Raw genomic sequence first — 23,878 nt, 5'->3', positions numbered from 1 at the left:
GGCTCTTGGGTTTTACTGATAGAGATTCTGACTTTGTAAGTCAGGGTAAGATTGGTAATCTGCAGTTTCAATGTACACACCAAGCAATTCTGGTGCATGTGGTTGTCTGTTGTCTAGAAAAGAAGTTCTGGCGTTGAGCTCTTCCATCTTAATTACTCACAGGGTTCCTCTCCCCCGAGTTGTCTCATATTGAATAAGGGATTTGTAATAATTGAAAGCCTTCTCACATTCATTACACTTATAGGGTTTCTCTCTAGCATGAACAGGCCTCTTCATAGTGATTACATTTATAGGATTTCATGCCAGTGTGTTCTCTGGTGCATCTCCATTGGAAACCTTTTGTACAATGACTGTATTAATAAGGTTTCTTCCCTCTAGAATGAATCTGCAGATACACAAAGCTCTGATCACTGCTAAAAAGTTTCCCCACAGTGGTTACATTCATAGGGCTTCTCTCCAGTGTGAATCCTTTTATGTGCAAGAAAGATAGTTACAGCAGAAGGACTTTCCCCAATGAGCACACAAATATGGTCTCTCCAGTGTGAATTCACTGGTGCCTGCCCCATAAAGAACTTTTTCACAATGATTACATTCATTCATGGGGTTTCTCGACCATGTGTGTCTTCTCGTGTTTTTTAAGAGCTAAACGACCACTGAAGGCTTTCACACACATGGCACACTGATAGGGCTTCTCTCCAGTGTGTGTTCTCTGATGCACAATGAGGAGATATCTCTGGCTGAAGGCTTTAACACAAATTTTACACTTATAGGGCTTCTCTCCAGTGTGTGTTCTCTGATGCACAATGAGGCCAGATCTCTGGCAGAAAGCTTTCCCACAATGACCGCATTCATAAGGTTTCTCCCCAGTATGGGTTCGCTTGTGCACGACAAGCTGTGACTGTTGCCGAAAAGATTTCCCACACTGGTCGCAGTGGTAGGGTTTCTCGCCAGTGTGTGTTCTCTCATGTTTTCTAAGAGATGACCCATCACTGAAGGCTTTCCCGCAGTCAATACACTCATAAGGCTTTTCTCCAGTGTGTGTTCTCTGATGCAAAATGAGGTGAGACCTCCATTTGAAAACTTTCCCACAATGACTGCATTCATAAAATGTCTTCTCTCCAGCATGAGTTCGCAGATGCGCACGAAGCTGTTTTCGCTCCCAGAAAGATTTCCCACAGTGGTTACATTCGTATGGTTTCTCTCCACTGTGAATCCTTTTATGTGCAACAAAGTCAGAGCTACGGCTGAAGGAGTTTCCACAGCGAGTACACAAGTACGGTTTCCCTCCACTATGAATTCTCTGATGCCTAGTAAGGTGACGCTGCCAGTTAAAGAACTTTTCACAATCATTACAATTATGGTGTTTCTCACCCGTGTGGGTTCTCTTGTGTTTTAGAAGAGCTGACGGACCCCTAAAGGATTTCACACACAGGTGACACTGATAAGGCTTCTCTCCAGTGTGCGTTCTCTCATGCGCAACGAGGAGATATCTCCATTTGAAAGCTTTTCCACAATGACTGCAGGTATATGGCTTCTCTCCAGTGTGTGTCCTCTGGTGCGCAAGCTCAGAGCAACAGCTACGGGATTTTCCACGTAGATTACATGCGCGTGGCTTCTTTCTGGTCTGGATGATGTCACCGTCATGAACAGATGAGGCCGCACAGAAGGCACCATAATCCTCCTCACATCCAGGATCACCGACAATTATTTCAGTTTGTACAATGCGTTTGTCACATGTGTCCTGACTTTTTCCAAAATGCACTGGCTTGTTTTCTTTCAGGGACATGCTGTGCTTAACATATCCAATGTCCTTACAATCATCTCTGTTCTCTACTGAAAAACTTCTATTATGGAAACGCACATATGTGCCATAGAGGAAAGAATCACTGTCAACAGTATAATCATAAGTCTTATTATTTCCCGTTTCAACATTTGCAAGTTTATTCAAGTGAATGCTCTGAGAGAAGGCCCTGGCACTTTCAAGATTTTCACAGGGCTGCAGATGGGCACCACCTTTCTGATGATTAATGAAAACTGAATTCTGTTTCAACTCTTGAAACTGTGAGTCAAGTTTGTGCAAATGTGTTCTTGCAGGTAATGTCAGAGGTAGAAGGCTTTCACTCAGATCACTTCCGCCAAGGTCATGCTCACAATGTTCCACTTTAGCAGACACATTTTCCCCCGAGGTAGGTACAATCTGACTCAAAGATTCCTCCTGGTGCTCCTCTGGCTGGTCCCTCCAATCCTGTATTTTTCCTACTGACACAGACCAGGGGCCCTCTATACAGCGTTTCATTTCCATGTGGAAGGATGGTTCTTCCACACCAATAGCCTCTTCAGAACTGGACTCTTTCTTTTCAAGTGAAGTCTTCCACTCTGAAAGAAATCCAAAATGCCTGAATGACTGCAAAAGCCTTAGATGGGAAGGAGAATGAAGGAAAACACCAAGTATGAGAGGTGTCTCTGGGTTTGTTTAGAGTCCATGAACTATAATTCCATGCAGGATGTAAAAGAGTGGGATGGACCAGCAAATAGGAAATCAGTGAAGAAGCACAAAAAACAAGCAAAGGTAATGAAGAGCTGATTGAGGAGAGCTGATACCCAAAGAGGGAGTAGGGAAGTAAGAATAAGCACGAGCCCTAGCTGGTTGGGCTCAGTGGCTAGAGCGTCGGTCTGCGGACTGAAGGGTCCTGGGTTCGATTCTGGTCAAGGGCACATGCCTGGGTTGCAGCCTCAATCCTCAGTGGGGGGCGTGCAGGAGGTAGCCTATCAATGATTCTCTCTCATCAATGATGTTCTATCTCTCCTTTTCTCCTTCTCCCTTCCTCTCTGAAATCAATAAAGATATATATATAAGCACGAGAATGTAAGTATTTCTTTTTAAAATATATTTTATTGATTTTTTACAGAGAGGAAGGGAGAGGGATAGAGAGTTAGAAACATCGATGAGAGAGAAACATCAATCAGCTGCCTCCTGCACACCCTCTACTGGGGATGTGTCTGCAACCAAGTACACGCCCTTGACTGGAATCGAACCTGGGACCCTTCAGTCCACAGGCCGACGCTCTATCCAATCCACTGAGCCAAACCGGTCAGGGCGAGAATGTATAGAAGGAACTGATCTGAGGACATGTGGTCCTCAATAAGCACAAAAGATATTGAGGCCAAGTTGCTGGGACCTAAGAATATGGTACCTTATTTATTTTTTTAATATGTTTTTAATTAATTAATCCCCACGTGAGGATATTTTTCTATTGATTTTTTTAGAGCAAGTGGAAGAGAGAGGGAAAGACAGAAACATCGATTTAAGAGAAAGACATTGATTGGTTGCCTTCTGCACGAGTCCAGAACAGGGCCCAGGCCAGGGAGGAGTCTGCAACCGAGGTACATGCCCTTGACTGGAATTGAACCTAAGACCGTTCAGTCCGCAGGCTGACGCACTATCCACTGAGCCAAACTGTCTAGGGCTCAAATATGTTTTTATTGATTTCAGAGAGAGGAAGGGAGAGGAAGAGAGGGACAGAAAGATAACTGATGAGAGAGAAACTGAAAGGACACCTGAGGACTGGTTCCTCAAGTGGAAGCTAGGATGAGGGGCTGGTGAAAAAGAGAGGGCAGGAGGCCTGGGGACAGGACAAGGTGGCTGAGGGTACAGAGAGGGAAACGGGAACAGAAACAAACCCAGGCCTGAGATATGTGCAGGCGGCAGCAGCGAGTGTTCCTGCTGGGCTGGACCCACGGATGACGACATGGCTGTCTTGTTGGACATGAGGAGGCAGCAGAGAACGCCGAGGAAGCTTCCGCAAATGGCCTCCCCCCTCCTCTGCCCAAGTTAACGAAATGCTCTCACCTCTGGGCGGTTCCTGCCCCGCCCTCCTCTGCCCAAGTTAACGAAATGCTCTCACCTCCGGGGGCGGTTCCTGCTCCCCCTCCTCTGCCCAAGGTAACGAAATGCTCTCACCTCCGGGGGCGGTTCCTACTCCCCCTCCTCTGCCCAAGTTAACGAAATGCTCTCACCTCTGGGTGGTTCCTGCCCCCCCTCCTCTGCCCAAGTTAACGAAATGCTCTGCCCAAGTTAACGAAATGCTCTCACCTTCGGGCGGTTCCTGCCCCGCCCTCCACGGACCAGCACCTCGCTCCAGGCAGGAGGTCACATCCGCAGTGGGGAGCAGAAGTCCTGGTCAATAGGGAAAAACCAAGTACTTGATGCTCTGCTTCCAGAGAAAGAGATTGTGTCCCCAGGCCCAGCCCTCTCCCCTGGGGTCAGACCGGGACGGACCAGGAGGGCCCGGGAGCCATTCCTAGGAAATAAGTCACAAACATGCAGTGGAGGCTGACTGAACAGCAATACCCAGGATCGGCATCTAAAAGGGACTCACTTCTGTCCTGAGTATAGGGTTAGCTCTTAAAGACACAATTTAAGATGAAGGATAAACAAACAACAAATGAACAGAAATATATATATATTCTGTAATTTTACAAAATATAAGGTGTTCTAGCAGAATAACTGAATAGACAGTCCAGAAATATGTTTCCTCCTAAGAGAAAGGATTATCAGTCTTTATATTAGTTTCTCTTTACTGTAAAGAATGACAGTTATCTGTGGACCTTACTAAAGTGTAGGTTTTATTTGCAAGCAAACGCGTGCGCACGCACACACACACACACACACACACAGTCACCCACTCTGGGGATCACCCAGCACAAGCACCTCCCTGGAGTCAGAACTCGGAGTTCCAGGGGCAGAAAGCCCATGCGATGGGTAGAGCCCAGCTTACCCAGAGAGACAAGGTGGTCACATGTCTCCAGAGTCACGTCGCGGTACAGTGTCTTCTGGACCAGGTCCAGCCGTCCCCACTCCTCATGTGTGAAGCTCACCACCACATCCTTGAGGCTCACGGGGAGCTGAAACATCGCCTGTGTTACCAAGGGGCCCTGCCCCCCCGACAGGAAGGTTGAGGGGGGCAGGACGGCGAAGGGAGGGAGGGGGTGTGGGTGGTGTGGTGTCCAGAGCATCCACAGGGTTCCCGCCTCTGGGCAGTGCTCTGGTCGGACACCAATGCAGTCAGTCCACAGCGTCTTCACTTCTGAGGGCCTGTCTGTTGCTGGTCACTCCACTGATTCTGACTTTCTGTCCCAGGAAACAGCAGGAACTCCACCCACTACTTTTCCACAAAATCACAGATTTAAAGGCAAAGAGGACGTTCAAAGTTGTAGATGAGCAAAACACAGCCCGGCAGACAGGCCAAGACTGTGTGCGCTCTCAGAAGGTTAATGCCAGGAGCTAAACTGTTCTCCCCCAGATTGACACGTTGAAGTCCTACCCCACCATGTGACTGCATTTGGGGAGAGGGCCTTTATGAAAACAATGTTATGGGGGTTCTATGGGCAGAGCCCTAATGCAGTGGGATTGGTGCCCTCAAAAGGAGACCACCAGAGACTTCGTTCTCCACCGTTGAGGACACAGAGAATTAGCAAGCGGGGAGGAGGGTCGTCAGGAAACCAACTGTGCTGGCCCCTGGTCTCAGACTGTTGGGTTTCAGAACCGTGGGAAAATGAATGCTGCCTGAGCCACACAGTCCGTGCTATTTTGTTACAGCAGCTGCAGGAGACCTAACGCAGCTAAAAAGGGATTTTACTGTTTTCAAAGGCCAGGCACAAAAAGAACATGGGGGAGCGAACACAGGTGGCCTGCAGAGCCTAAGGCAGTTCCCACCACCTGGTCCTTTACAGAAAACACGGATGGAGCAGGCGTTCGAGGAAGGCTGGCAGGTGAGGGGTCACGCACCCTGACCCTGGGTGCCAGGCCCAATGTGGCATCTCAGCTTCACAACTGAGTCCCTGAACTTCTCAGGCGTGAGCTGCCCTGACGTGACCATGAAGGCAGCATCCCATCCCCGTCTGGACGCGAGGGAAAGAGACCTGGCCCAGGGCACCAGGTACAGGAGGCCCCAGGAACCCCTGGCTCACCCACACAGGGAGGGAGCTGGATCTGCAGGGAGCCCGGGGGTCTCACCCAAAGGAATAAGGCAGCATCGTGGCTCCTGGGGCGGCGAATGCTATATTCCTGGACCCACTTTACAGCTGAGGAGAGAGAGAGGCAAACATAGCCAAGGTCTCCAACTCACCTGGGATGGGACTGGCTGAGCACACACTTCCATTTCCTCCTCAGACCTGAAGACGCCGTCTCAGAGGGGGCAGCCGTCCTCAGGGGGCAGTGCTAGTGGTGGAGGCACAATCAGGGAGTCAGCCCCTCCTCAGCACCCCCACACCCCCGAGCCCACCCCACCCCCAAAAAGGAGAGAAATGTTCCAGCTGAAGGGCATTGCCTTTGGGTATGAGGGGCAGGAAGGCAGGACTCTGAGGAAAGCCACGCCGGCTTCCCAGTGGGGAAGCGGGTCCAGCCTGCTCAGGTCTGGGCTGGGGATGGTCCTGAGCTGCCCCCAGGCTAAAGGAAATAAATGCTCAGGCGCGTGCTGTGGTGTCTGAACTGTGATCTCACAGACACAGTTTTCCCTCAACATACAAACAAACAGGTCAGTTTTTTTTTTTCCTGTCATTTCAAGAGAATGAATGGGAGAGATAAAGGCAGGGTGTCAAAGCAATTGTATAATTTTTAATTATTGCAATGAGCCTGGGCGGTGTGGCTCAGTGGTTAAGCGTCTACCTACGAACCAGGAGGTCATGGTTCGATTCCCGGTCAGGGCATACGCCTGGGTTGTGAGCCTGATACCCAGTAGGGGGCGTGCAGGAGACAGCTGCTCAATGATTCTCTATCTCCGTTCAACTCTGAAATCAATTAAAAAATATATATCTGAGTCCCGGCACCAAATAAATAAATAAATAAATGAATATATATAAAATATTCTAATGGTTTGGAAAAAAAAAGAAAGAAAGAAAGCAAAGAAAACCTGTACAGTTCTCAGACAATAGTGAAGCATGACCTGGTTTCAAAAACTGTTTTTGCACAATTTAAAATATTACAAGGAAACATCTGCCAGTTTCAAAACATGTGTGTGGGGGATGGTGACAAGGAGGATATGAGAATCCCCAGGACAGCAAAGGACACTACGAAAGAGGGGTGTCGTCCCACATGCACCCTCCCTCCAGACATCCTGGAGGTGCCAAAATGCTGCCCCACTGCCTGGGCCAGAATAGCAGGATAGACAGTCCAGAAATAAAACCTCGCTTATATGGTCAACCCATGACAAAAGGTTAAGACAGTCTCTTCAAGAAATGGTGACGGGAAAAACTGAACAGATAGATGAAGAAAAATGAAACTAGGCCACTTTCTAACTCCACATGCAAAGATAAACTCACACTGGATTAAAGACTTAAATGGAAAAAAAAAGGAAAAAACTTTTGACACTGGTCTTACCAATAATTTTTATTTATTTAATTTTTAAAAATCCTCACGAAAGGATATATTCATTGATCTTAGAGAAAAAGAGACACACACACACACAGAAATGCATGTGAGAGAAACTTCATTAGTTGCCTTCCATAAATGCCCAACCAGGGATCGAATCCGCACCCATGTGGTGTATGGAACGATGCTCCAACCAACTGAGCCACCCAGCCAAGTCTATCAATCATTTTTTTAAATACACACACACACACACACACACACACATGTATGTATGTATGTGTGTATATATATATATACATATTTATATTTTATTAATTTCAGAGAGGAAGGGAGAGGGAGAGATGGAAACATCAATGATGAGAGAGAATCACTGACTGGCTGCCTCCTGCACGTCCCCCACTGGGGATCGAGCCCGTAACCCAGGCATGTGACCAGAATTGAACCCGGGACCCTTCAGTCCACAGGCTGACGCTCTATCCACTAAACCAAACCAGCTAGGGCCTACCAATCATTTTTAGATATTGTATCCTAGGGCAAGGGAAACAGAAGCAAAAATAAACAAACGGAAGTATATTAAACTATAAAGCTTTTGTGCTGAAAGGAAACCATCAACAAAACAAAAAGGCAACTTATGAATGGGAGAAGACATCTGTAAAAGACATATCTGATAAGGGGTTAATATCCTATATACTAGTGTATCAAGAACTCAGACAGCTCAACATAAAAAAAGAAAATCCAACTGAACAATCTGCAGAGCCCTGGCTGGTGTGGCTCATTTGGCTAAAGCATCGTCCAAACGGAACCCGAGTGCCCTGCTGGTGAGCATGCAGAGGGCACAGCCACCGTGGACAACAGTGTGGAGTCACCGCAAGAAATTTAAAATGGAGCCGCCTTATGACCCAATGACTCCCTTTGGGAACTTTATCCCAAGAAACCTGAAACACTGATTTGAAAGAACGTATCCACCCTTAGGTTCACTGCAGTATTATTTACAATAACCAAGATATGGAAGCAACCCGTGTCCGTCAATAGATGAGTGGATGAAAAAACTGTGGCACACATATATCTACAAACAGAATATTACTTGGCTAAGAAAAAGAATGAAATTTCGTCATTTGTGACAGCACGGATGGACCTAGAGTGTATTATGCTCAGTAAACTAAGTCAGAAAAATAAAAACTATAATTTCACTTACATGCAGAATCTAAAACACAACATAGAAACAAACTCACAGATACAGAGACAAACTGATGGTTGTCAGATAGGTTGAGGGACGGGTGAAAAGGTCAAGGGGATCAAGAAGTACAATCTGCCTGTTATAAAAATAATCCCATGGATTGGAAAGTACAGCCTCGGGAATGCAGGCACTAACATCACATTAACTGTGAATGGTGCCGGGAACCAGACTTACCAAGAAAAGCACCAGGTACCTAAATGCCTAATCACTATGTGTACACCTGAATCTAAGAGTGCACGTCAACTATAATTAAAACAGACTTTTTTAAAAAAAATAATAATCCTGAGCACATTGTCACCCTGGTTTTCACCTTGCCCCCCCAGCACAGCCCTGCCCTCTCAGCCCCTCCCACCTGGGTGCCTGCCCCATCTGCCCCGTGCTACCGGATGCTTCTCTCTGCCTTCTCCTGCTGGTGTCTACGTTCTGGGTGGTATGAGACTGCCAGGACATCGACATCCAATCCATCTCCATCCCTTACAACTGCAAGGTCTGGCTCTCGCTGCCCCTTCTGGCCCCACTCCCCATTATCTCTTCTCTGCAGACAAACTTTTTTAAAAAAAATATAACTGTTTTATTTCAGAGAGGGAGAGAGAGAGAGAGAGAAATATAACGATGAGAGAGAATCATTGATCCGCTGCCTCCCGCATGCCCCACACGGGGATCGTGCCCTGACAGGGGATCGGACAGTGACCTGGTTCTTAGGTCGACACTCAGCTGCTGTTAAACCTCGCCCGAGGTTATTTCTCCATTGATCTTTGAGAGAAGGAAAGACGGAGAGAAACATCCATGTGAGAGAAACACGTCGATGGGTTGCCTCCTGCACACGCCCCAACCAGGGCCCGGTCCAGGGAGGAGCCTGAAACCAAGGTCCGTGCCCTTGACCAGACTCGAACCCGGGGCCCTTTGATCCCCAGGCCGATGCCCTATTCACTGAGCCACGGTGGCTCGGGCCCATCTCTGCAGACAAACTTCTCAATTCATTCCAATCAATGATCCGGGACGCCCCCAAGTCCACACCCTTCGAAGTGGCTCCTAGGCAACTTCTCAGGGGAGGTTTTCCTTCGGTGTAAGCCCCGCCCTTGCCAGCTGGGTGGCCAACACCCTCAGTCTCTCCTCGCCTCCCTGCCCATCCTCGCCCTGCCCTCTCACCTATGCACGCTCACAGGCACACCACACCCAAGAAGGCTGCCCACAGCTGAGATAATGCCGTCTTGTTGGGACACTCCAGCCCAGCGGTTCTCAACCTGGGGGTCGAACGACCCTTTCACAGGGGTCGCCTAAGACCCTCGGAAAACACATCTATAATTACATACTGTTTTTGCGATGAATCACGATGCTTTCATTACGTCCCATTTGTAACAATGAAGTTGGGGGTCACCACAACATGAGGAGCTGTGTTACAGGGTCGCGGCGTCAGGAAGGTTGAGAACCGCTGGTCTCGCCCGTCCCTGAGCAGTCTCCTACTGCCTAACCATCTCCACCCTCTGATCCCCTCCGTCCTTGTCTGGAGGCACCCACGGGCCAGGTCTCGGAGCACCCACTCTGCAGCCAGACTGCTGGCCCCCCGATTTTTTTTTTTTTTTTTTAAGAAAAGTTTGTTGATTTTTGGAGAGGAAGGGAGAGGGAGAGAAACTCATTGTGAGAATGGAACACCGCCTGGCTGCCTCCTGCACAGCGCCTACCGGGGATCGGGCCAACAACCTGGGCACGTGCCTGGACCAGGAATCAAACTGACAACCCCATGGTGCACAGGATGACACTCAACTCACTGAGCCACACCGGCCGGGGCCAGACGGTCTGCATTCAGAGTCCCAGCTCTACACTGCCTCAGTAGGAAGGACCCCAGCAGACGTTAACCCCCTGGGCCTCCGTCTCATCTGTGGACTTCTGGGAGAACAGCAGGCTCTGCCTCATGGTGCTGCTGAGAATGAGATGAGCCGATCCCTGAGCCGACACCCAGGATGGGCACAGCACATTCACATCAGTTACACACAAACATGAAATCCTCCTTCCGTGTCGCATGCTGGACCTGGGAAAGGGCTGCTCTGGCTGGGACCCTGCAGCACTGGGGAGGAGGCGCCTTCTCTTTACATTTCCAATTTCCTCTTTCCCTGATTATGGGGTGCGGTTTCAAGTGCTGCCCCAGGCTCCCGGACACTGCCATTCCCTCCTCCGCATCTAGTCATACCCCCTTTAGCACTGATGGCGAACCTATGACACGCGTCTCAGGGGTGACACGCGAACTCATTTTGTTGGTTGATTTTTCTTTGTTAAATGGCATTTAAATATATAAAATAAATATCAAAAATATAAGTCTTTGTTTTACTATGGTTGCAAATATCAAAAGATTTCTATATGTGACACGGCACCAGAGTTAAGTGAGGGTTTTTCAAAATGCTGGCACGCCCAGCTCACATATAGAAACGTTTTGATATTTGCAGCCATAGTAAAACAAAGACTTATATGTATATTTTTTATTTTTATTGCTTAAAGTATTACAAAGGGTATTATATATGTGTCCTTTTTTCCCCCCCGCCCTTGACAGTCCCCTAGCCTCCCCTACCCGCCAGTGTCTTATGTCCATTGGTTATGCTTATATGCATGCATACCAGTCCTTTGGTTGATCTAGACTTATCTTTTTGATATTTATTTTATATATGTAAATGCCATTTAACAAAGAAAAATCAAACAAAAAAATGAGTTCGCATGTCACCTCTGAGACGCGTGTCATAGGTTCGCCATCACTGCTCTAGGGAAAGGGTGGGGATGTAAGGGGGGGGGGGGGGGGGCAGCTCTCCTGGAGAACGTTTCTAGTTCATGGAAGCCAAACAGAGAACACACCTAGAAGCAAGATCTCCGCAGACTGACAAAGGGCTTTCCCGGAATGAGCCTGCAGCTTCTTTTAGGCCAGTGGTCGGCAAACCGTGGCTCTTCCACAAAATACCACGTACAGTGCGAAGTTGACTTAAAACTTTAAGTAAAGTTTATTAAGTTAATTTTAGGGAACGCTGTGGATGGAGTGAAAGAAGATGTAGTGTCGAGGACGGAGAAAGGTGTGCGGAGATGGTTTGGACACAGAGAGAGGATGAACGAAAGGAGACGGACGGAACAAGTCTACAAGACGCGTGTGGGTGGGAGAGTTGGAAGGGGTCGACCTCAGCGGACGTACCTCCATCAGATGGAGGACGTTTTTAGCAAAGGCCAGCTCAGGAGGACCCTGATTAAGTTATTAACAATGTACCTACCTATATAGTTTAAGTTTAAAAAATCTGGCTCGCAAACGAAATTTCAATCATTGTACTGTTGATATTTGGCTCTGTTGACTAACGAGCTTGCCGACCACTGTCTTAGGCATTCAGAATTAAGGAAGGAACATGCGAAGATTACGTGCAAGGAGGGGAGGGGAGGAGGAAGCAAGGCTGGGATCAGGGATGACACAATATTCAACAGCAAAAGCATTTCAAAGGGGTGCTAACCCCGGGCAGAAACACGGAAACAATGGGCATAGTCTGCCTAAGACCAGCGGTTCTCAACCTTCTGGCCCTTTCAATACAGTTCCTCACGTTGTGACCCAACCATAAAATTGTTTTCGTTGCTACGCCATCACTGTCATGTTGCTACGGTGACGAATCGTCATGTAAATATCTGATATGCAGAACGGTCTTAGGCGACCCCTGTGAAAGGGTCGTTCAACCGCCAAAGGGGTCGCGACCCACAGGTTGAGAACCGCTGGGGCCCTAAGACAATGATAAGCTTTTTCTCTACAGAACAGCCCTGGGGCGAGACCACCTGCCAGGACCTGCCTGGTTAGGAATTTTCGACCTTCTTAGGACCCTGAGGGGTCACTTTTCACAGAGGACTCCCTTTCTTTATCCACAAGGAGGACTAACCTGGGCTACCGGCTCCTGCACCTATACCGAGAGCCTTGGGGGGGGGGGGGCGGGAGGGTGGGCAGTGTGGTTTAACCCTTTGAGTGACAACCCAAATCCTAGGAACTCTGCTAAAATTGCCAAGGCATTTTTTGCTGATTTTACAGCAGTTTTTTTGGGGGAAAAAAAATTATGAATCGCAAGTAAATGAAGTTACATATTCAAAACCTTAAGGAAACCTTTACTACATTGACATACTTAGCAATACCGTCGTCACTAATAAAAGCAGACTTAGAGCCCTGACCGGTGTGGCTCAGTGGATAGAGCGTCGGCCTGGGGACTGAAGGGTCCCGGGTTCGATTCCGGCCACGGGCATGGACCCGGGTTGCGGGTACATCCCGCCAGTAGGGGGCGTGCAGGAGGCAGCTGGTCAATGTTTCCCTCTCATCGATGTTTCTAACTCTCTCTCCCTTCCTCTCTGTAAAAAAAATCAATAAAATATATTATTAAAAAAAAAAAAGCAGGCTTAGAACTGGACGCCCTTTCGAAGCTTTGCTAGCGCTCCCGGCACTCTAGGGGTTAACAGAGGGACAATGGAGGCGCCACGTCCACAGACGTCCGCCTGCGTCCCGGCAAAAACACTGCAGCCCGGGGCCTGCTTTCCGGCAGAAGACGGCCCACGAGAGGCGCCCCGCCCGGTCCTGCAGCGGGAGGGCCGCCGCCACCACCGGGCGACAGCGAGGGGCCCTGGCGGGACCGACCGGCCCTCTCCCCGTTCCCGCAGCCGGAGCGCCGTGAATCGGACAGGCCCCTGCCCGGCCCCGCAAGAGGAGGCCTCCGGGCCGGTCCGCTCCCTCCTTCCCCGGCGCCGTTCGGGTCACCTCGGCCCGGTCCAGCGACCCGCTCCGCCCCACTCACAGCGGAACCTCCGCGCCCGTCGAGTCGCGCCTGACTCACCTGCGCGGGCGAGGCAATGGCGGCGCTTCCGGTGCGCGGCGGAAGTGCGCGCGCTCGGCGCCGGCAACTACAAGTCCCAGAAGGCAGCGCGCCGGGGGTGGGGGGGGGTGCCTGGTTCTCGCGCGCCTTTGGCCGTTTCTCGCGTGGCGCGGTGCGGCGGTTGCTCACCGCAACGGCGGCGGCGTAGTGACTGGGGGTGGGTTTAGGGCGCGGCTGGCTTCCCCTCTGTCCCCCGCCTCTCGCCCCCCGCACGCCGCACCCCCTTTTACTGAGGCTCACGCTGCGGCCCGGACCCTCGCTTTCTTCCGGTTCTGCCCCTGGGGGCGCCCTCTCTTCCGGGATCGATGATTCTCCTTGTCCGGCGTCCGCGGCCGACGCCACAGAGAGGGGCGCTGACACCGCGGACGGACGCTGAGACCTACGGCGAGGGCGGGGGTCGAGTCTGAACTGCGCTTGGCCTTTCTTCTTCCTTTTTTAAGCCCTCACCGAGGACATGGGGATTGTTTTTAAAGAGACACACATTGATTACCGATGTGACAGAGAAACGTGCCCCGGAGGCACCCCGCCTCCCCCGAATGTGCCTGACCCGGGGGTCGAACCCGCCACCTGGGTACCTGCCTGACGGGAATGGAACCGAAAGCTTTGGTGCTGGGGAAGGACGCCCCAAGGAATGGATACCCCCCACCACCCCCACCCCGGGACACACAGCCTCCTCTCCTGGGGGGACCTTTATGACGTCCGCCCGGACCTGCCAGGGAAGTGGAGGAGGACCCCGATGGGGGAGCCCGAGTTCACCGCATCCCGTGCGTTTGGCGGAGGCTGAAATGCTGGGCGCAGACAGTGACCATCAGGAAAAGCGGAAGCGTGTCGCCTGGTTGCGTGTCGCCGGGGCTGGAAGCCGGAGGCAGGAGGACCAGAAGCGGGTCGTGTTTGCCTCCCCATTGGCCCTAAGGACGGGGGCGAAGACCAGGGAGGCTGGCAGTTTCGGATCCAAGTCTTTTTTTGAAATTCGCGCCCAAGGATATGTTTTTATTGTTTTCTTTTTTTAAAGAGTGGGGAGTGTGGGGGAGAGAGAAACATGGATGTGAGAAACATCCGTCGGTTGCCTCCTTGCACGCACCCGACCGGGAGGGAACCCGAAACCCAGGTATATATATATGCCCCGGACCGGGAGTCGAACCCGCCACCTTTTTGGTTTACCGGATGACACTCCAACGCACCGAGCCGATTGGAGCCCGTTGGCTGCAGGGAGGGTCGGCAGGGCCGTCGCTTGCAGAGTCAGTCATTGCACGGTGTGTAGCACAGAGTCAGGCCCGACACCCGCCCTGGCTCTACAAGAAGGACGTCTTCCCAGGCAGCCGATTGGTGGGAGCCACTCCCCATCTCCTGAGACACTCCTCCTCCTGGACTCCTGGATTGTGCTCCTGTGTCTGGGGTGCTCCTGGCACGCACCTGGGACCCACCTCGTTGGTTGCTTTACCCAACAGCCATTGCTTTCCTACTCACAGATACTTGTTACTTGCTACTATGACCCTGCAATTTGCGTATTCCAGAAAGTCTGGAATCTACATTCCAAAGGATGTCTTTTTAAAAAAAAAAAAAAATATATATATATTATTGATTTCCGAGAGGAAGAGAGAGGGAATGGGGTGATACCACACCCCTCAGGGAGTCTCCCAGAAAGTCTGCGGGACAGTGGTGGCAAAAGGCCTGGGCGTGGGGGCTGCTGGCCTGGTGCGGTGGGACAGTGTCCCCTTCCTGTTAGAGGGTGGACGGTTGGCTGGGAGCGGGGAGATGAGGTCTCCAGGACTCCTGGGCTGGGAAGGGGGGTCTTGGCCAGGCTATAGGGGTCTCTAGGTAGGGGAGGCCTCAGGTTGAGCTGGGAGTGGGTGGTTCTCTGGGTGCTGAGGAGGTAGGTGTCAAGCCTGCCTAGGGGTTGTGGACCGGGCTGAGCTAAAGTAAATGGTCCCTTGGGCTGGTCTGAGGGCCCTTGGGCGTGGGGTGGGGCTGAACTGGAGGGCCAGGGCACGTGGTGAATTTGGGACCCCATTCCCACCGAAACTTCCCAGGTTCAGTCAAACAGCCTAGAATGCAGGCCTCTCTGACCGTCCAGCCATAGTTGAGAAAGGGACCCGGGGACTCACCTTGTGCTGGAGGCCCAGGGTGGTCACCGCCCGTCCCTCCCGGATTCCCTTGCCCACCTGGCACAGGCTAGGGGCGTTTGCGCAAGTACAGTTTGGTTTCGTTCAGCCATTGGGAGGGGGAGAATTGGAGGGGCTAGAGTTGGTGCCCTGAGCATAAACTTAGTTGAAGGAACTGAGAAATCTTGGGGGACCACACCCAAGGGCATGCCTGACTGCAGGGGAGCAGCAAAGGGGAGCCATGTGGGGGCTGCTAGGAAAGGCCTCTCAAACTGGGTATCCACTCCCATCCTTGGGTTTTGCCATGTCCGGTACTCTCCAGTTGATTCGCTTAATAATCTCTAAATCCACTCACTTGTTAAAACTCAAAACTCCATTTGACCCAGCAATCCCACTTCTAGCAATATATCCTGTATTCAATAGCAGTGTTATTTACCATAGCCAAGCTCTGGAAATAGCCCACGTGCCCATCAGTAGATGAGTGGATAAAAAGAAAAAGTGGTATATTTACACAATGGAATACTACGTGGCTGTTAAAAAAAAAAGAACCCTTTCGCTTTGCAATAGCGGGGATGGACCTGGAGATTATGATGCTAAGCGAAATAAACCAGTCAGAGAAAGACACCTATATGTGGAACCCGATGAACAAAATAGGACCAGAGACATGGACGCAAGGACCAGACAGATCTCAGAGGGAAGGGGCCTTGGAGGGGACTGGAAGGGATGAGCTAAAGAACGTATGTGCATATATATATATATAAAGCCCATGGACACAGGCTACAGTGTGGTGAAGGCAGGGGGTGGGGCTGGGTGGGGGATAATGGGGGACATCTGTAATAGTGTCAATAAAAACCCTCAAAACTACTTTTAAAGGGGTCTTTCAGTTATTCACTTATTAAACATGAATTACATTCAGTTGAAACAAAATATTGAATTTTAGCCGGATTATGTTGCCTCTGAAAGCCTGTTCTTTTTATTATTTTTTAAGTCCTCACCCGAGGATATTTTTCAATGTTTAGAGAGTGGAAGGGAGGAGGAGAGAGAGATATGGATGTGAGACACATCAATTGGTTGCCTCCCGCATGTGCCCTGAGAAGGGCCAGGGATGGAGCCTGCAACCTAGGGTATGTGCCCTTGACCAGAATCAAACCCAGGCCCCTTCCGTCTGCAGGGCAACGCTCTATCCACTGAGCCAAACTGGCTAGGGCATGAAAACCTGTTCATTCTGTTAAAAAAAGGTTTATTTGCCAAGTGCGAGAGAGGCTTAAAAAACAGCACCAAACCAAGACCTTGATATTGGGAATCTTTGGTGGAAAACCACGAAGGGAGCCTCTTCCTTGCTTTGAGGGTTGGTATGAAGGGCAGATGATTTAGTTGCTCAACTACACCGTTCCTGGGTGATTCTAGTGTTAGACCAGGGGATGATCTTTCCATCGACCCTGAGAGGAGGGGTGTCATGGAATTCCAGGGATGGCCATCCTGGGAGGAGAGATGGTTGTGGTTGGGGGATCCGTTTGTTGATTGAGAGGCAGATGATTTATGGGTTGCTGGTGTGTGCTCTGACTAGGGATCAAACCTGCAACCTGGGGGATCAGGACACGCTCTAATCAACTGAGCCACCCTGCCAGGGCCCAGCAAATGTTTCTTAAGGGGAGAGTAGTGAACAGCCACGCCCAGTCTCTGCCGGCGTGGGCCTCATGTTCCAGCCAGAACCACAGGCCTGTAGTTCCATTGGTCATGCAGGGCTATGGGAGCTATGAGGCTGAGTCAGGGTGAGGGCTGAGGGCATGAGCAGGGCGGCTGGACGAGCCATCCCAGAAGGAGGAGAGTGTCAGCAAAGAAGATGGAGCCACATCCTTCTAAGACAGTGGTTCTCAACCTTCCTAATGCCGCGACCCTTTAATACAGTCCCTCATGATGTGGCGACCCCCAATTTCATTGTTACAAATGGAACATAATTAAAGCATCGTGATTAATCACAAAATATGTAATTATATATGTGTTTTCTGATGGTCTTAGGCGACCCCTGTGAAAGGGTTGTTTGACCGCCAAAGGGGTCGGGACCCACAGGTTGAGAACCGCTGTTAAGACCTTGTCTCAAGGAAGTCACATGGCATTATTCTGCTGCCGCTATTGGCCGGAACAAGCCCAGGTGGTTTCTGGGGAGGAACGGCTAAGGATTTGTGGCCACGTTTGAAATTGCCGTGGACAGGAAGGCAGTCGGCTCACCTCCCGTGACCACCTTCTCAGCACAAACCAGTGTGTGACATTTAGGATGAAGGAAGCTGGTTTGAGGACATGGCTGTGAACTCACCAGCCAGTGCTGGGCACCCCGGTGAGGCGCGTCTACATCGCTGGTTCTCGGAGAACTGCTCCTTCTTCCTAGGAAAGGTCTCCCACTCATGCATGGGAGGGCAGCAGCACCCACGTACCTTCTTCAACCCAGATGTTCCCATTGCTCCAAGCCAACAGGGCCATGTCGGGTCGTGGAAAAGACTAAATGTGATACCACAGCCAGGAGCCTTTTGCCTGGAGAGGCCGTGCAGGCAGCACCCAACCACTAACCGCTGAACGTTCATTACTTCTGACCCAGGGGTCTAGAAAATGTTTTGAAATGTTTATGCAGACCTCAAGAGAACGAAGGTGGAGGAGGAGTGGAGGAAGGGGTAGAATGGGCTGCGGGTTACAGGCTGTCACCTGGAGAAATTTGTAAAGAAATACATTTTTGCCGAAACCGGTTTGGCTCAGTGGATAGAGCGTCGGCCTGCAGACTGAAAGGTCCCAGGTTCGATTCCGGTCAAGGGCATGTACCTGGGTTGCGGGCACATCCCCAATGGGAGATGTGCAGGAGGCAGCTGATCGATGTTTCTCTCTCATCGATGTTTCTAACTCTCTCTATCTCTCTCCCTTCCTCTCTGTAAAAAAATCAATAAAATATATTAAAAAAAAAAAAAAAGAAAAAAAAGAAATACATTTTTATTGAATTCAGAGAGGAAGGGAGGGGGAGATAGAAGCATCAATGAGGAGAGAGAATCATTGATCGGCTGCCTCCTGCACACCCACTACTGGGGATCAAGCCTGCAACCCAGGCACGTGCCCTAACCCGGAATCAAACTGTGACCTCCTGGTTCATAGGTTGATGCTCAACCAACTGACCCACCCCATTTGGACCTGGAGGATTTTAATGTCATCTCACCTGAAACACGGGCGTCAAGTACATGTCCCTCCCTCCCACAAGTCCCTCAGGGAAGTGGAAATGTGACGCGCACATGCCTAGGTGTCCATGCTTGCCTGGGGTTTCCAGCTCTCTGGGTCCCTAGGACAGTGATGGCAAACCTGACACGCGTGTCAGAGGTGACACGTGAACTCACTTTTTTGGTTGATTTTTCTTTGTTAAATGGCATTTAACTATATACAATAAATATCAAAAATATAAGTCTTTGTTTTACGATGGTTTCAAATATCAAAAAATTTCTATATGCGACACGGCACCAGAGTTAAGTTTGGGCTTTTCAAAATGCGGGCACATCGAGCTCAAAAGGTCGCCATCACTGCCCTAGGACTTCCTCTCTCTGTCCCCATGCCCTGCACCTAACTGTATCTTGATGGGACAAGGGACCCAATGACATTCATCCTGACTCACTTGCAATCTTGGGCTGGAGGGATTGCAGCCTTGCACAGAATCTGCCAGAATTGGTCTGACAACCTCCATCCTTTTTTTTAAAAAAAAAACAATTTTGTTACCCACCCACCCCACCCCCAAGGATTTTTAAATATTGATTTTTTTAGAGAGAGAGGAAAGGGGAGAGAGAAACATTGATCAGTTGCTGCCCATAGGCGCCCTGACTGGGAATCAACCCGCAACCTTTTGGTGAATGGGACGATGCTCCACCCAACTGAGCTGCCTGCCAGGGCTCCATTCTTGTGTGTTAACATTGCTTATTTATCAAAACAATAATGAAGGGTATTTAAACAGGAAAATACACACACAGACTCTACCACAGAAATATAGTTTACTTATCCATCTTCTCTTTTAGTCCCTGTTCATACACATAAATACTTTACTACAAATATCAGTGCACCCACTTCATTGTAAGCACTTCGCTTTCAGTAACATCCCTCGTAATGACCAAATCACAACTGCAAATCCATTGAGTAAAAAACTAGATCTGTTTTCCGGCTGTCACATTCATTATCGACGATGCCCACGTCCCCTGTGTGTGCAGGACGGGGCCCCTGGAGGTCCTTTGGTCTTGAGAACACCGTCCTTCAGTGCTTTGGGGTCAGGCCCGAGTCCCAGCACACCACTCAGGTTCTGGTGCAGGACTGGGCTGAGAAGGCAGCGTCTCATCAACTGGCTTTAGCGCTAGATCGGTGTCTCTTCTTGCGTTTAGCCCCACTGTGCGTCTTCTGGTGCCCGATGAGGTGTGAGCTCTGGGTGAAGGCCTTCCCGCATCTGTCGCAGACATAGGGGCGCTCCCCGGTGTGGATCCTCTGGTGCCGGATGAGGTGGGAGCTCTGGCGGAAAGTCTTGCTGCAGAACTTGCACAGGTAGGGCCGGGCTCCGGTGTGAGTCCTCAGGTGCTGGGAGATGGCCGAGCGGTCATTGAAGGTCCGCCCACACTCTCGACACTTGAACGGCCTCTCTCCAGTATGAATCCTCTGGTGCTGTGTGAGGGAGGAGCTCTGGATGAAGGCCTTGCCGCAGTACCGGCACACGTAGGGCTTCTCTCCCGTGTGGATCTTCCTGTGCACGGAGAAGTACCTGGGGTTCCGGAACAGTTTGCTACACGCGCTGCAGCGGAACACCTGGCTCCCCTTGTGGATCTGCACAAACGTGACCTGCGGGGTGCCCCTGCTTTCCCGGGCTCTGCTCCCTTGGCGGCTCTGCTGGGTTTTTACCTGGGAATCGAGCGCTGCCTTTCTAAGGCGTGAACTATGCCTGCGTGAGCTATGCCTGCGCAAGCCTTTCCGGGGTAGAGTTTTCCGGAGGGAGGCGCGGCTTGTGGCGAGACCCCTGCCTGCTGGGGACTTGGGGCTTTCACGCTGCTGCTTCTCAGAGAGGGCTTCCTCCTGGGCCAGCCCCACAGGCGGCAATGCCGTGTCCCCAACTTCCAGGGCCCCCCGCTGCGGGGCCTCCCCTGAGGTAGAGGGTTGGGCCTCAGCCCCCGAGAGCTCTTCCACTTTCAGGTTGGGGGCTGGTTCTGCCTCAGGAAGAGCTGACTTTGGGGGTAACTGCTCCCCTTCCAGTGTAGTCTCCCAGCCTGAAAGACACCAGAAGGTGTGGGTTACGCAGAGGAAATGCTGAAGTGGGCTGAGAGCAGGACAATTACGTTTGAAAGCTGGGGGATGTCTTATGTGTTTTTTAATCCTCAGCTGAGGGTATGTTTTTATTCATTTTATTAAGGAAGGGGGAGATAAAGAGAAACAGTTGCCTCCTGTACATATCCTGACCGGGGAACGAACCCACAACCCAGGTATGTTCCCTGATGGGGAACTGAACCCGCAACCTTTTGGCGTGCGGGACAACACCCCCACCAACTGAGACACCCCGACAGGGCAAAGCTGGGGATGGTCTCCCCCAAGTGCAGTCTTGCAACCTGGGGAGCGACTGAGAAAAGCAGTGATGCAGCCAAGCGGGGACACTGTGCTTGAGACCAGGCTGGGGTGTCTGCCAGCTCTCCATCTCCCATGCGGCCCTCAGACGCCCACAGTGAGGTCCTTCAGTGGGACTGAGGCTGCCCCGTGCACACAACACCCACCCCTTCAAGGCCACAGGCCAGTTCAAGGCCCTGGTTGGAGCAAGGGACTTGAGAAACATCCATGTGAGAGAGACACATCGACCGGTTGCCTCTTGTACGCGCCCTGGCCCAGAATCGAACCTGCAGCCTTTCGGAGTACAGGACGATACTCCAACCAACTAAGCCCCCCAGCTCCTGAGGGCACACCCATTCCTCCAGCTGGGCCCAGAGAAGGCACTACCTGACGCGGGGCACCCGTGCCACCCCTGTCCTGAGGGCAGTGCGGGCGAGGGCAAGGCCTCACCCACGGAGACCAGGTGTCGGAAGGTCTCCAGCATCACGTCATGGTACTCGGTCCTCTGTGTGGGGTCCAGCAGCTCCCACTCGTCCCTGTTGAAGTCCAGGGCCACGTCCAGGAAGGTCACTGGCTCCTGCGAGGCCACGGTGTGCTGATCAGCGGGAGGGTCAGGAGCCCTCGAAGGGGACAGAGCCTGCTCTGCAGGGAGGGGTGCCTTTGCTTTGGGGAAGAGTGTGGGCTGAGGCAGAGCCCCATTTCACCAGGAGTAGCAGGTACCTCCGCTCCCCACACCTGAGTGCAGCTCACCTTTCCCCACGCTCCCCACGCGCCCGGCTCCTGGGCAGCCGACCCACGTGGGGGAACAACAGCTGCCGTGCGGGGTGTCCCCCGGCCGCTGTGACCGGGATCAGTCCTTTCCGAGGGGCCCATGAGGACTCCAGGGGCAGAGGCCTCCCACGGCCCTTTGCCTGGACCTGGGAGGCATTTTGCCCACAAGAGGCAGAGCCACAAGATGGGCTGGAGAGCCCTCCACCACCGGGGAGCCCCTGGACACAGCCTTGCCTGAAGCACCCCCAGATCACCCCACACGAGCGCCAGCACCTTCCTGCAGAGGCAGCTTCCGCCAGGAGCAGCCCTGGCCAGGGCCACACAGACACAGGGCTGGGGCCCACCTCTGAGCCTCAACAACTCTGGTTCTTTTGCAGCGAATCTCGACCGTCTCTGTCACGCTCTCCTGCCCTTGGCGCTAGGGAACTCCGAAAGGCCTGGCCCGGAGGCTGCGGGGTGGGGTGGGGTGGGGTGGGGGTGGGGTCCCTCACAGGAGAAGCTGTGACAGAGCAGGAAGGGGTGCCGCTCCCCTCACCTCTGGCAGGACCTCTGCTGGGCAGGTGGTCTCCTTCTCCTCCTTCTCCTCCTGAGCTGGGGTCTCCGGGGGGCAGGTGGGGCCCGAGGCAGGCAGAGCTGGGAGAGAGCAGCACAGGGTCAGGGGGTGGCAGGACAGGGTCAGCCCGTCTCTGGCCCGACGGGGCTCCGTGTGCTCCACTCACCTTCTCCTCAGAGGCTAAGCCCGCACCTCTGGCCCCCAGTCCTCCGACCGCCTGTCCCCACCTGACACTGTGGAGGGTGGGGCTGTCCGGCCCCAGGACAGACCTGCTCTCTGACACACCCGTCCTGATGTGAATTCTGCCAAGTCTCCTCCAATTCAGGAAACAGCCCTGCTCAGCCTCATAGCCCTGCTCAGCCCTAACTTTCCCCAACCTCCGTGTAGCCCATCAACGTCTCTCTCTCTCTCTTCCTCTAAAATAAAAAAAATATCCTCAGGTGAGGATTTAAAAAAAGAAAGAAAAAAGCCCATCAGGTGCTGCATGGGGCAGGGAGGTGAGCAAAACGGACCTCAGCCACACAGAGGCCAGTCCCATGGACTCGGCTCCCAAACGCAGCCACCCCTCCTGGCTGGGTGGCTCAGTGCTTAAAGCGTCACCCTGATATGCCAAGGTTGCGGGTTCCATCCCTGATTGGGGCATAGGTGAGAGGCAGTTAATTGATGTCTTTCTCTCTCTAAAATAAATAAATAAGTAAATAAACAAGACCCCAGTGGGTGTGGCTCAGTGGTTGAGCGCCAACCTATGAACCAGGAGGTCAGGGTTCAATTCCTGGGCAGGGCACATGCTCAGGTTGTGGGCTCCATCCCCAGTGGGGGGCGTGCAGAAAGCGGCCGTCAATGCTTCGCTCTCATCATTGATGTCTCTCTCCCTCCCGTCTCTGAAACCAATAAAAATACACTAAAAAAAGAATACATAAATAAGTGGAACAACAAATCAATGTTTTTCTTTCCTAAATAAATAAATAAATTTAAGGAAAAAAAGCAACCCGTTACCCACCAGCCACACCTGCTGCCAATGAGGAGTCTGGGAAGCTCCCTCCGACCTGCCGCTGCCCCTGAACTCAGGGCTCGGTGCCCCCTGAGCCAGGGAACTTCCCAAGGGACCTGCCCTGCCCTGTGCTCCTGCTGGTGGACCTACCCCACCTTCTGATGCCGAACAGACTGACGGCTTCCCCCGTGGCCTGTGCAGGGGATGCTCCCCGCCTGGCACACCCATCCTGCTGCCTCTGAGCTCTGCTCCGGCCAGGTGCTGGCCTCCACGGCCCCACTACCAGCGCCCTCTGGTTCCTCTCAACTCCACCGTCTCACACGCATTCCTTCGTCACATTCGTCTCACACGCATTCCTTCGCCATATTCCCACCTCACACTCTCATCTGTCATGT

General features: G+C 51.8%; 2 protein-coding genes across 4 annotated transcripts in view; both read right to left on the bottom strand.

Annotated features, from left to right (window-relative positions):
• The window catches only part of ZNF274 (zinc finger protein 274), a 58,999-nt gene that overhangs the window by 18,294 nt on the left and 16,827 nt on the right, over positions 1-23,878 (bottom strand). Inside the window, exons 6-10 of the mRNA XM_036311475.1 lie at positions 22,475-22,572; positions 21,619-21,745; positions 19,926-20,837; positions 14,181-14,259; positions 13,433-13,622 (exon numbers count right to left, since the gene is read on the bottom strand). Of these exons, the coding sequence (XP_036167368.1) occupies positions 13,433-13,622; positions 14,181-14,259; positions 19,926-20,837; positions 21,619-21,745; positions 22,475-22,572 (1,406 nt within the window). The remainder of the gene's footprint in view (positions 1-13,432; positions 13,623-14,180; positions 14,260-19,925; positions 20,838-21,618; positions 21,746-22,474; positions 22,573-23,878) is intronic.
• Positions 456-13,554, bottom strand: ZNF544 (zinc finger protein 544). Of its 3 annotated transcripts, XM_036311417.1 has the most exons (5): positions 13,433-13,554; positions 6,129-6,220; positions 4,779-4,905; positions 4,094-4,177; positions 456-2,376 (listed from the first exon to the last, which is right to left on the bottom strand). In XM_036311417.1, the coding sequence occupies exons 2-5, from the start codon at positions 6,159-6,161 to the stop codon at positions 593-595; spliced, it is 2,028 nt and encodes a 675-aa protein (XP_036167310.1). In that variant the 5' UTR covers positions 6,162-6,220; positions 13,433-13,554; the 3' UTR covers positions 456-592. The 3 variants fall into 3 exon arrangements, with proteins under 3 accessions (XP_036167310.1, XP_036167309.1, XP_036167311.1); XM_036311416.1 differs by lacking the exon at positions 13,433-13,554 and having other exon boundaries at positions 4,779-5,162; XM_036311418.1 differs by lacking the exons at positions 4,094-4,177; positions 4,779-4,905; positions 6,129-6,220; positions 13,433-13,554 and adding an exon at positions 3,682-4,062.

The sequence above is a fragment of the Myotis myotis genome, unplaced genomic scaffold, assembly GCF_014108235.1.
Source record: "Myotis myotis isolate mMyoMyo1 unplaced genomic scaffold, mMyoMyo1.p scaffold_m19_p_55, whole genome shotgun sequence".
Classification (NCBI taxonomy): domain Eukaryota; kingdom Metazoa; phylum Chordata; class Mammalia; order Chiroptera; family Vespertilionidae; genus Myotis; species Myotis myotis.
This window is presented reverse-complemented; position numbering and strand designations above follow the sequence as displayed.

What these genes read in the sequence shown, in the direction of transcription:
- ZNF544 (XM_036311416.1), bottom strand. Translation starts at nt 5,016, where the DNA reads ATGCTCTGGACACCACACCACCCACACCCCCTCCCTCCCTTCGCCGTC. An exon ending in TGACCACCTTGTCTCTCTGG is followed by an intron (nt 4,178 to 4,778) that starts GTAAGCTGGGCT and finishes CCTATTGACCAG; the next exon opens with GACTTCTGCTCCCCACTGCG. An exon ending in GGGGCAGGAACCGCCCGAAG is followed by an intron (nt 2,377 to 4,093) that starts GTGAGAGCATTT and finishes GATTTCTTTCAG; the next exon opens with AGTGGAAGACTTCACTTGAA.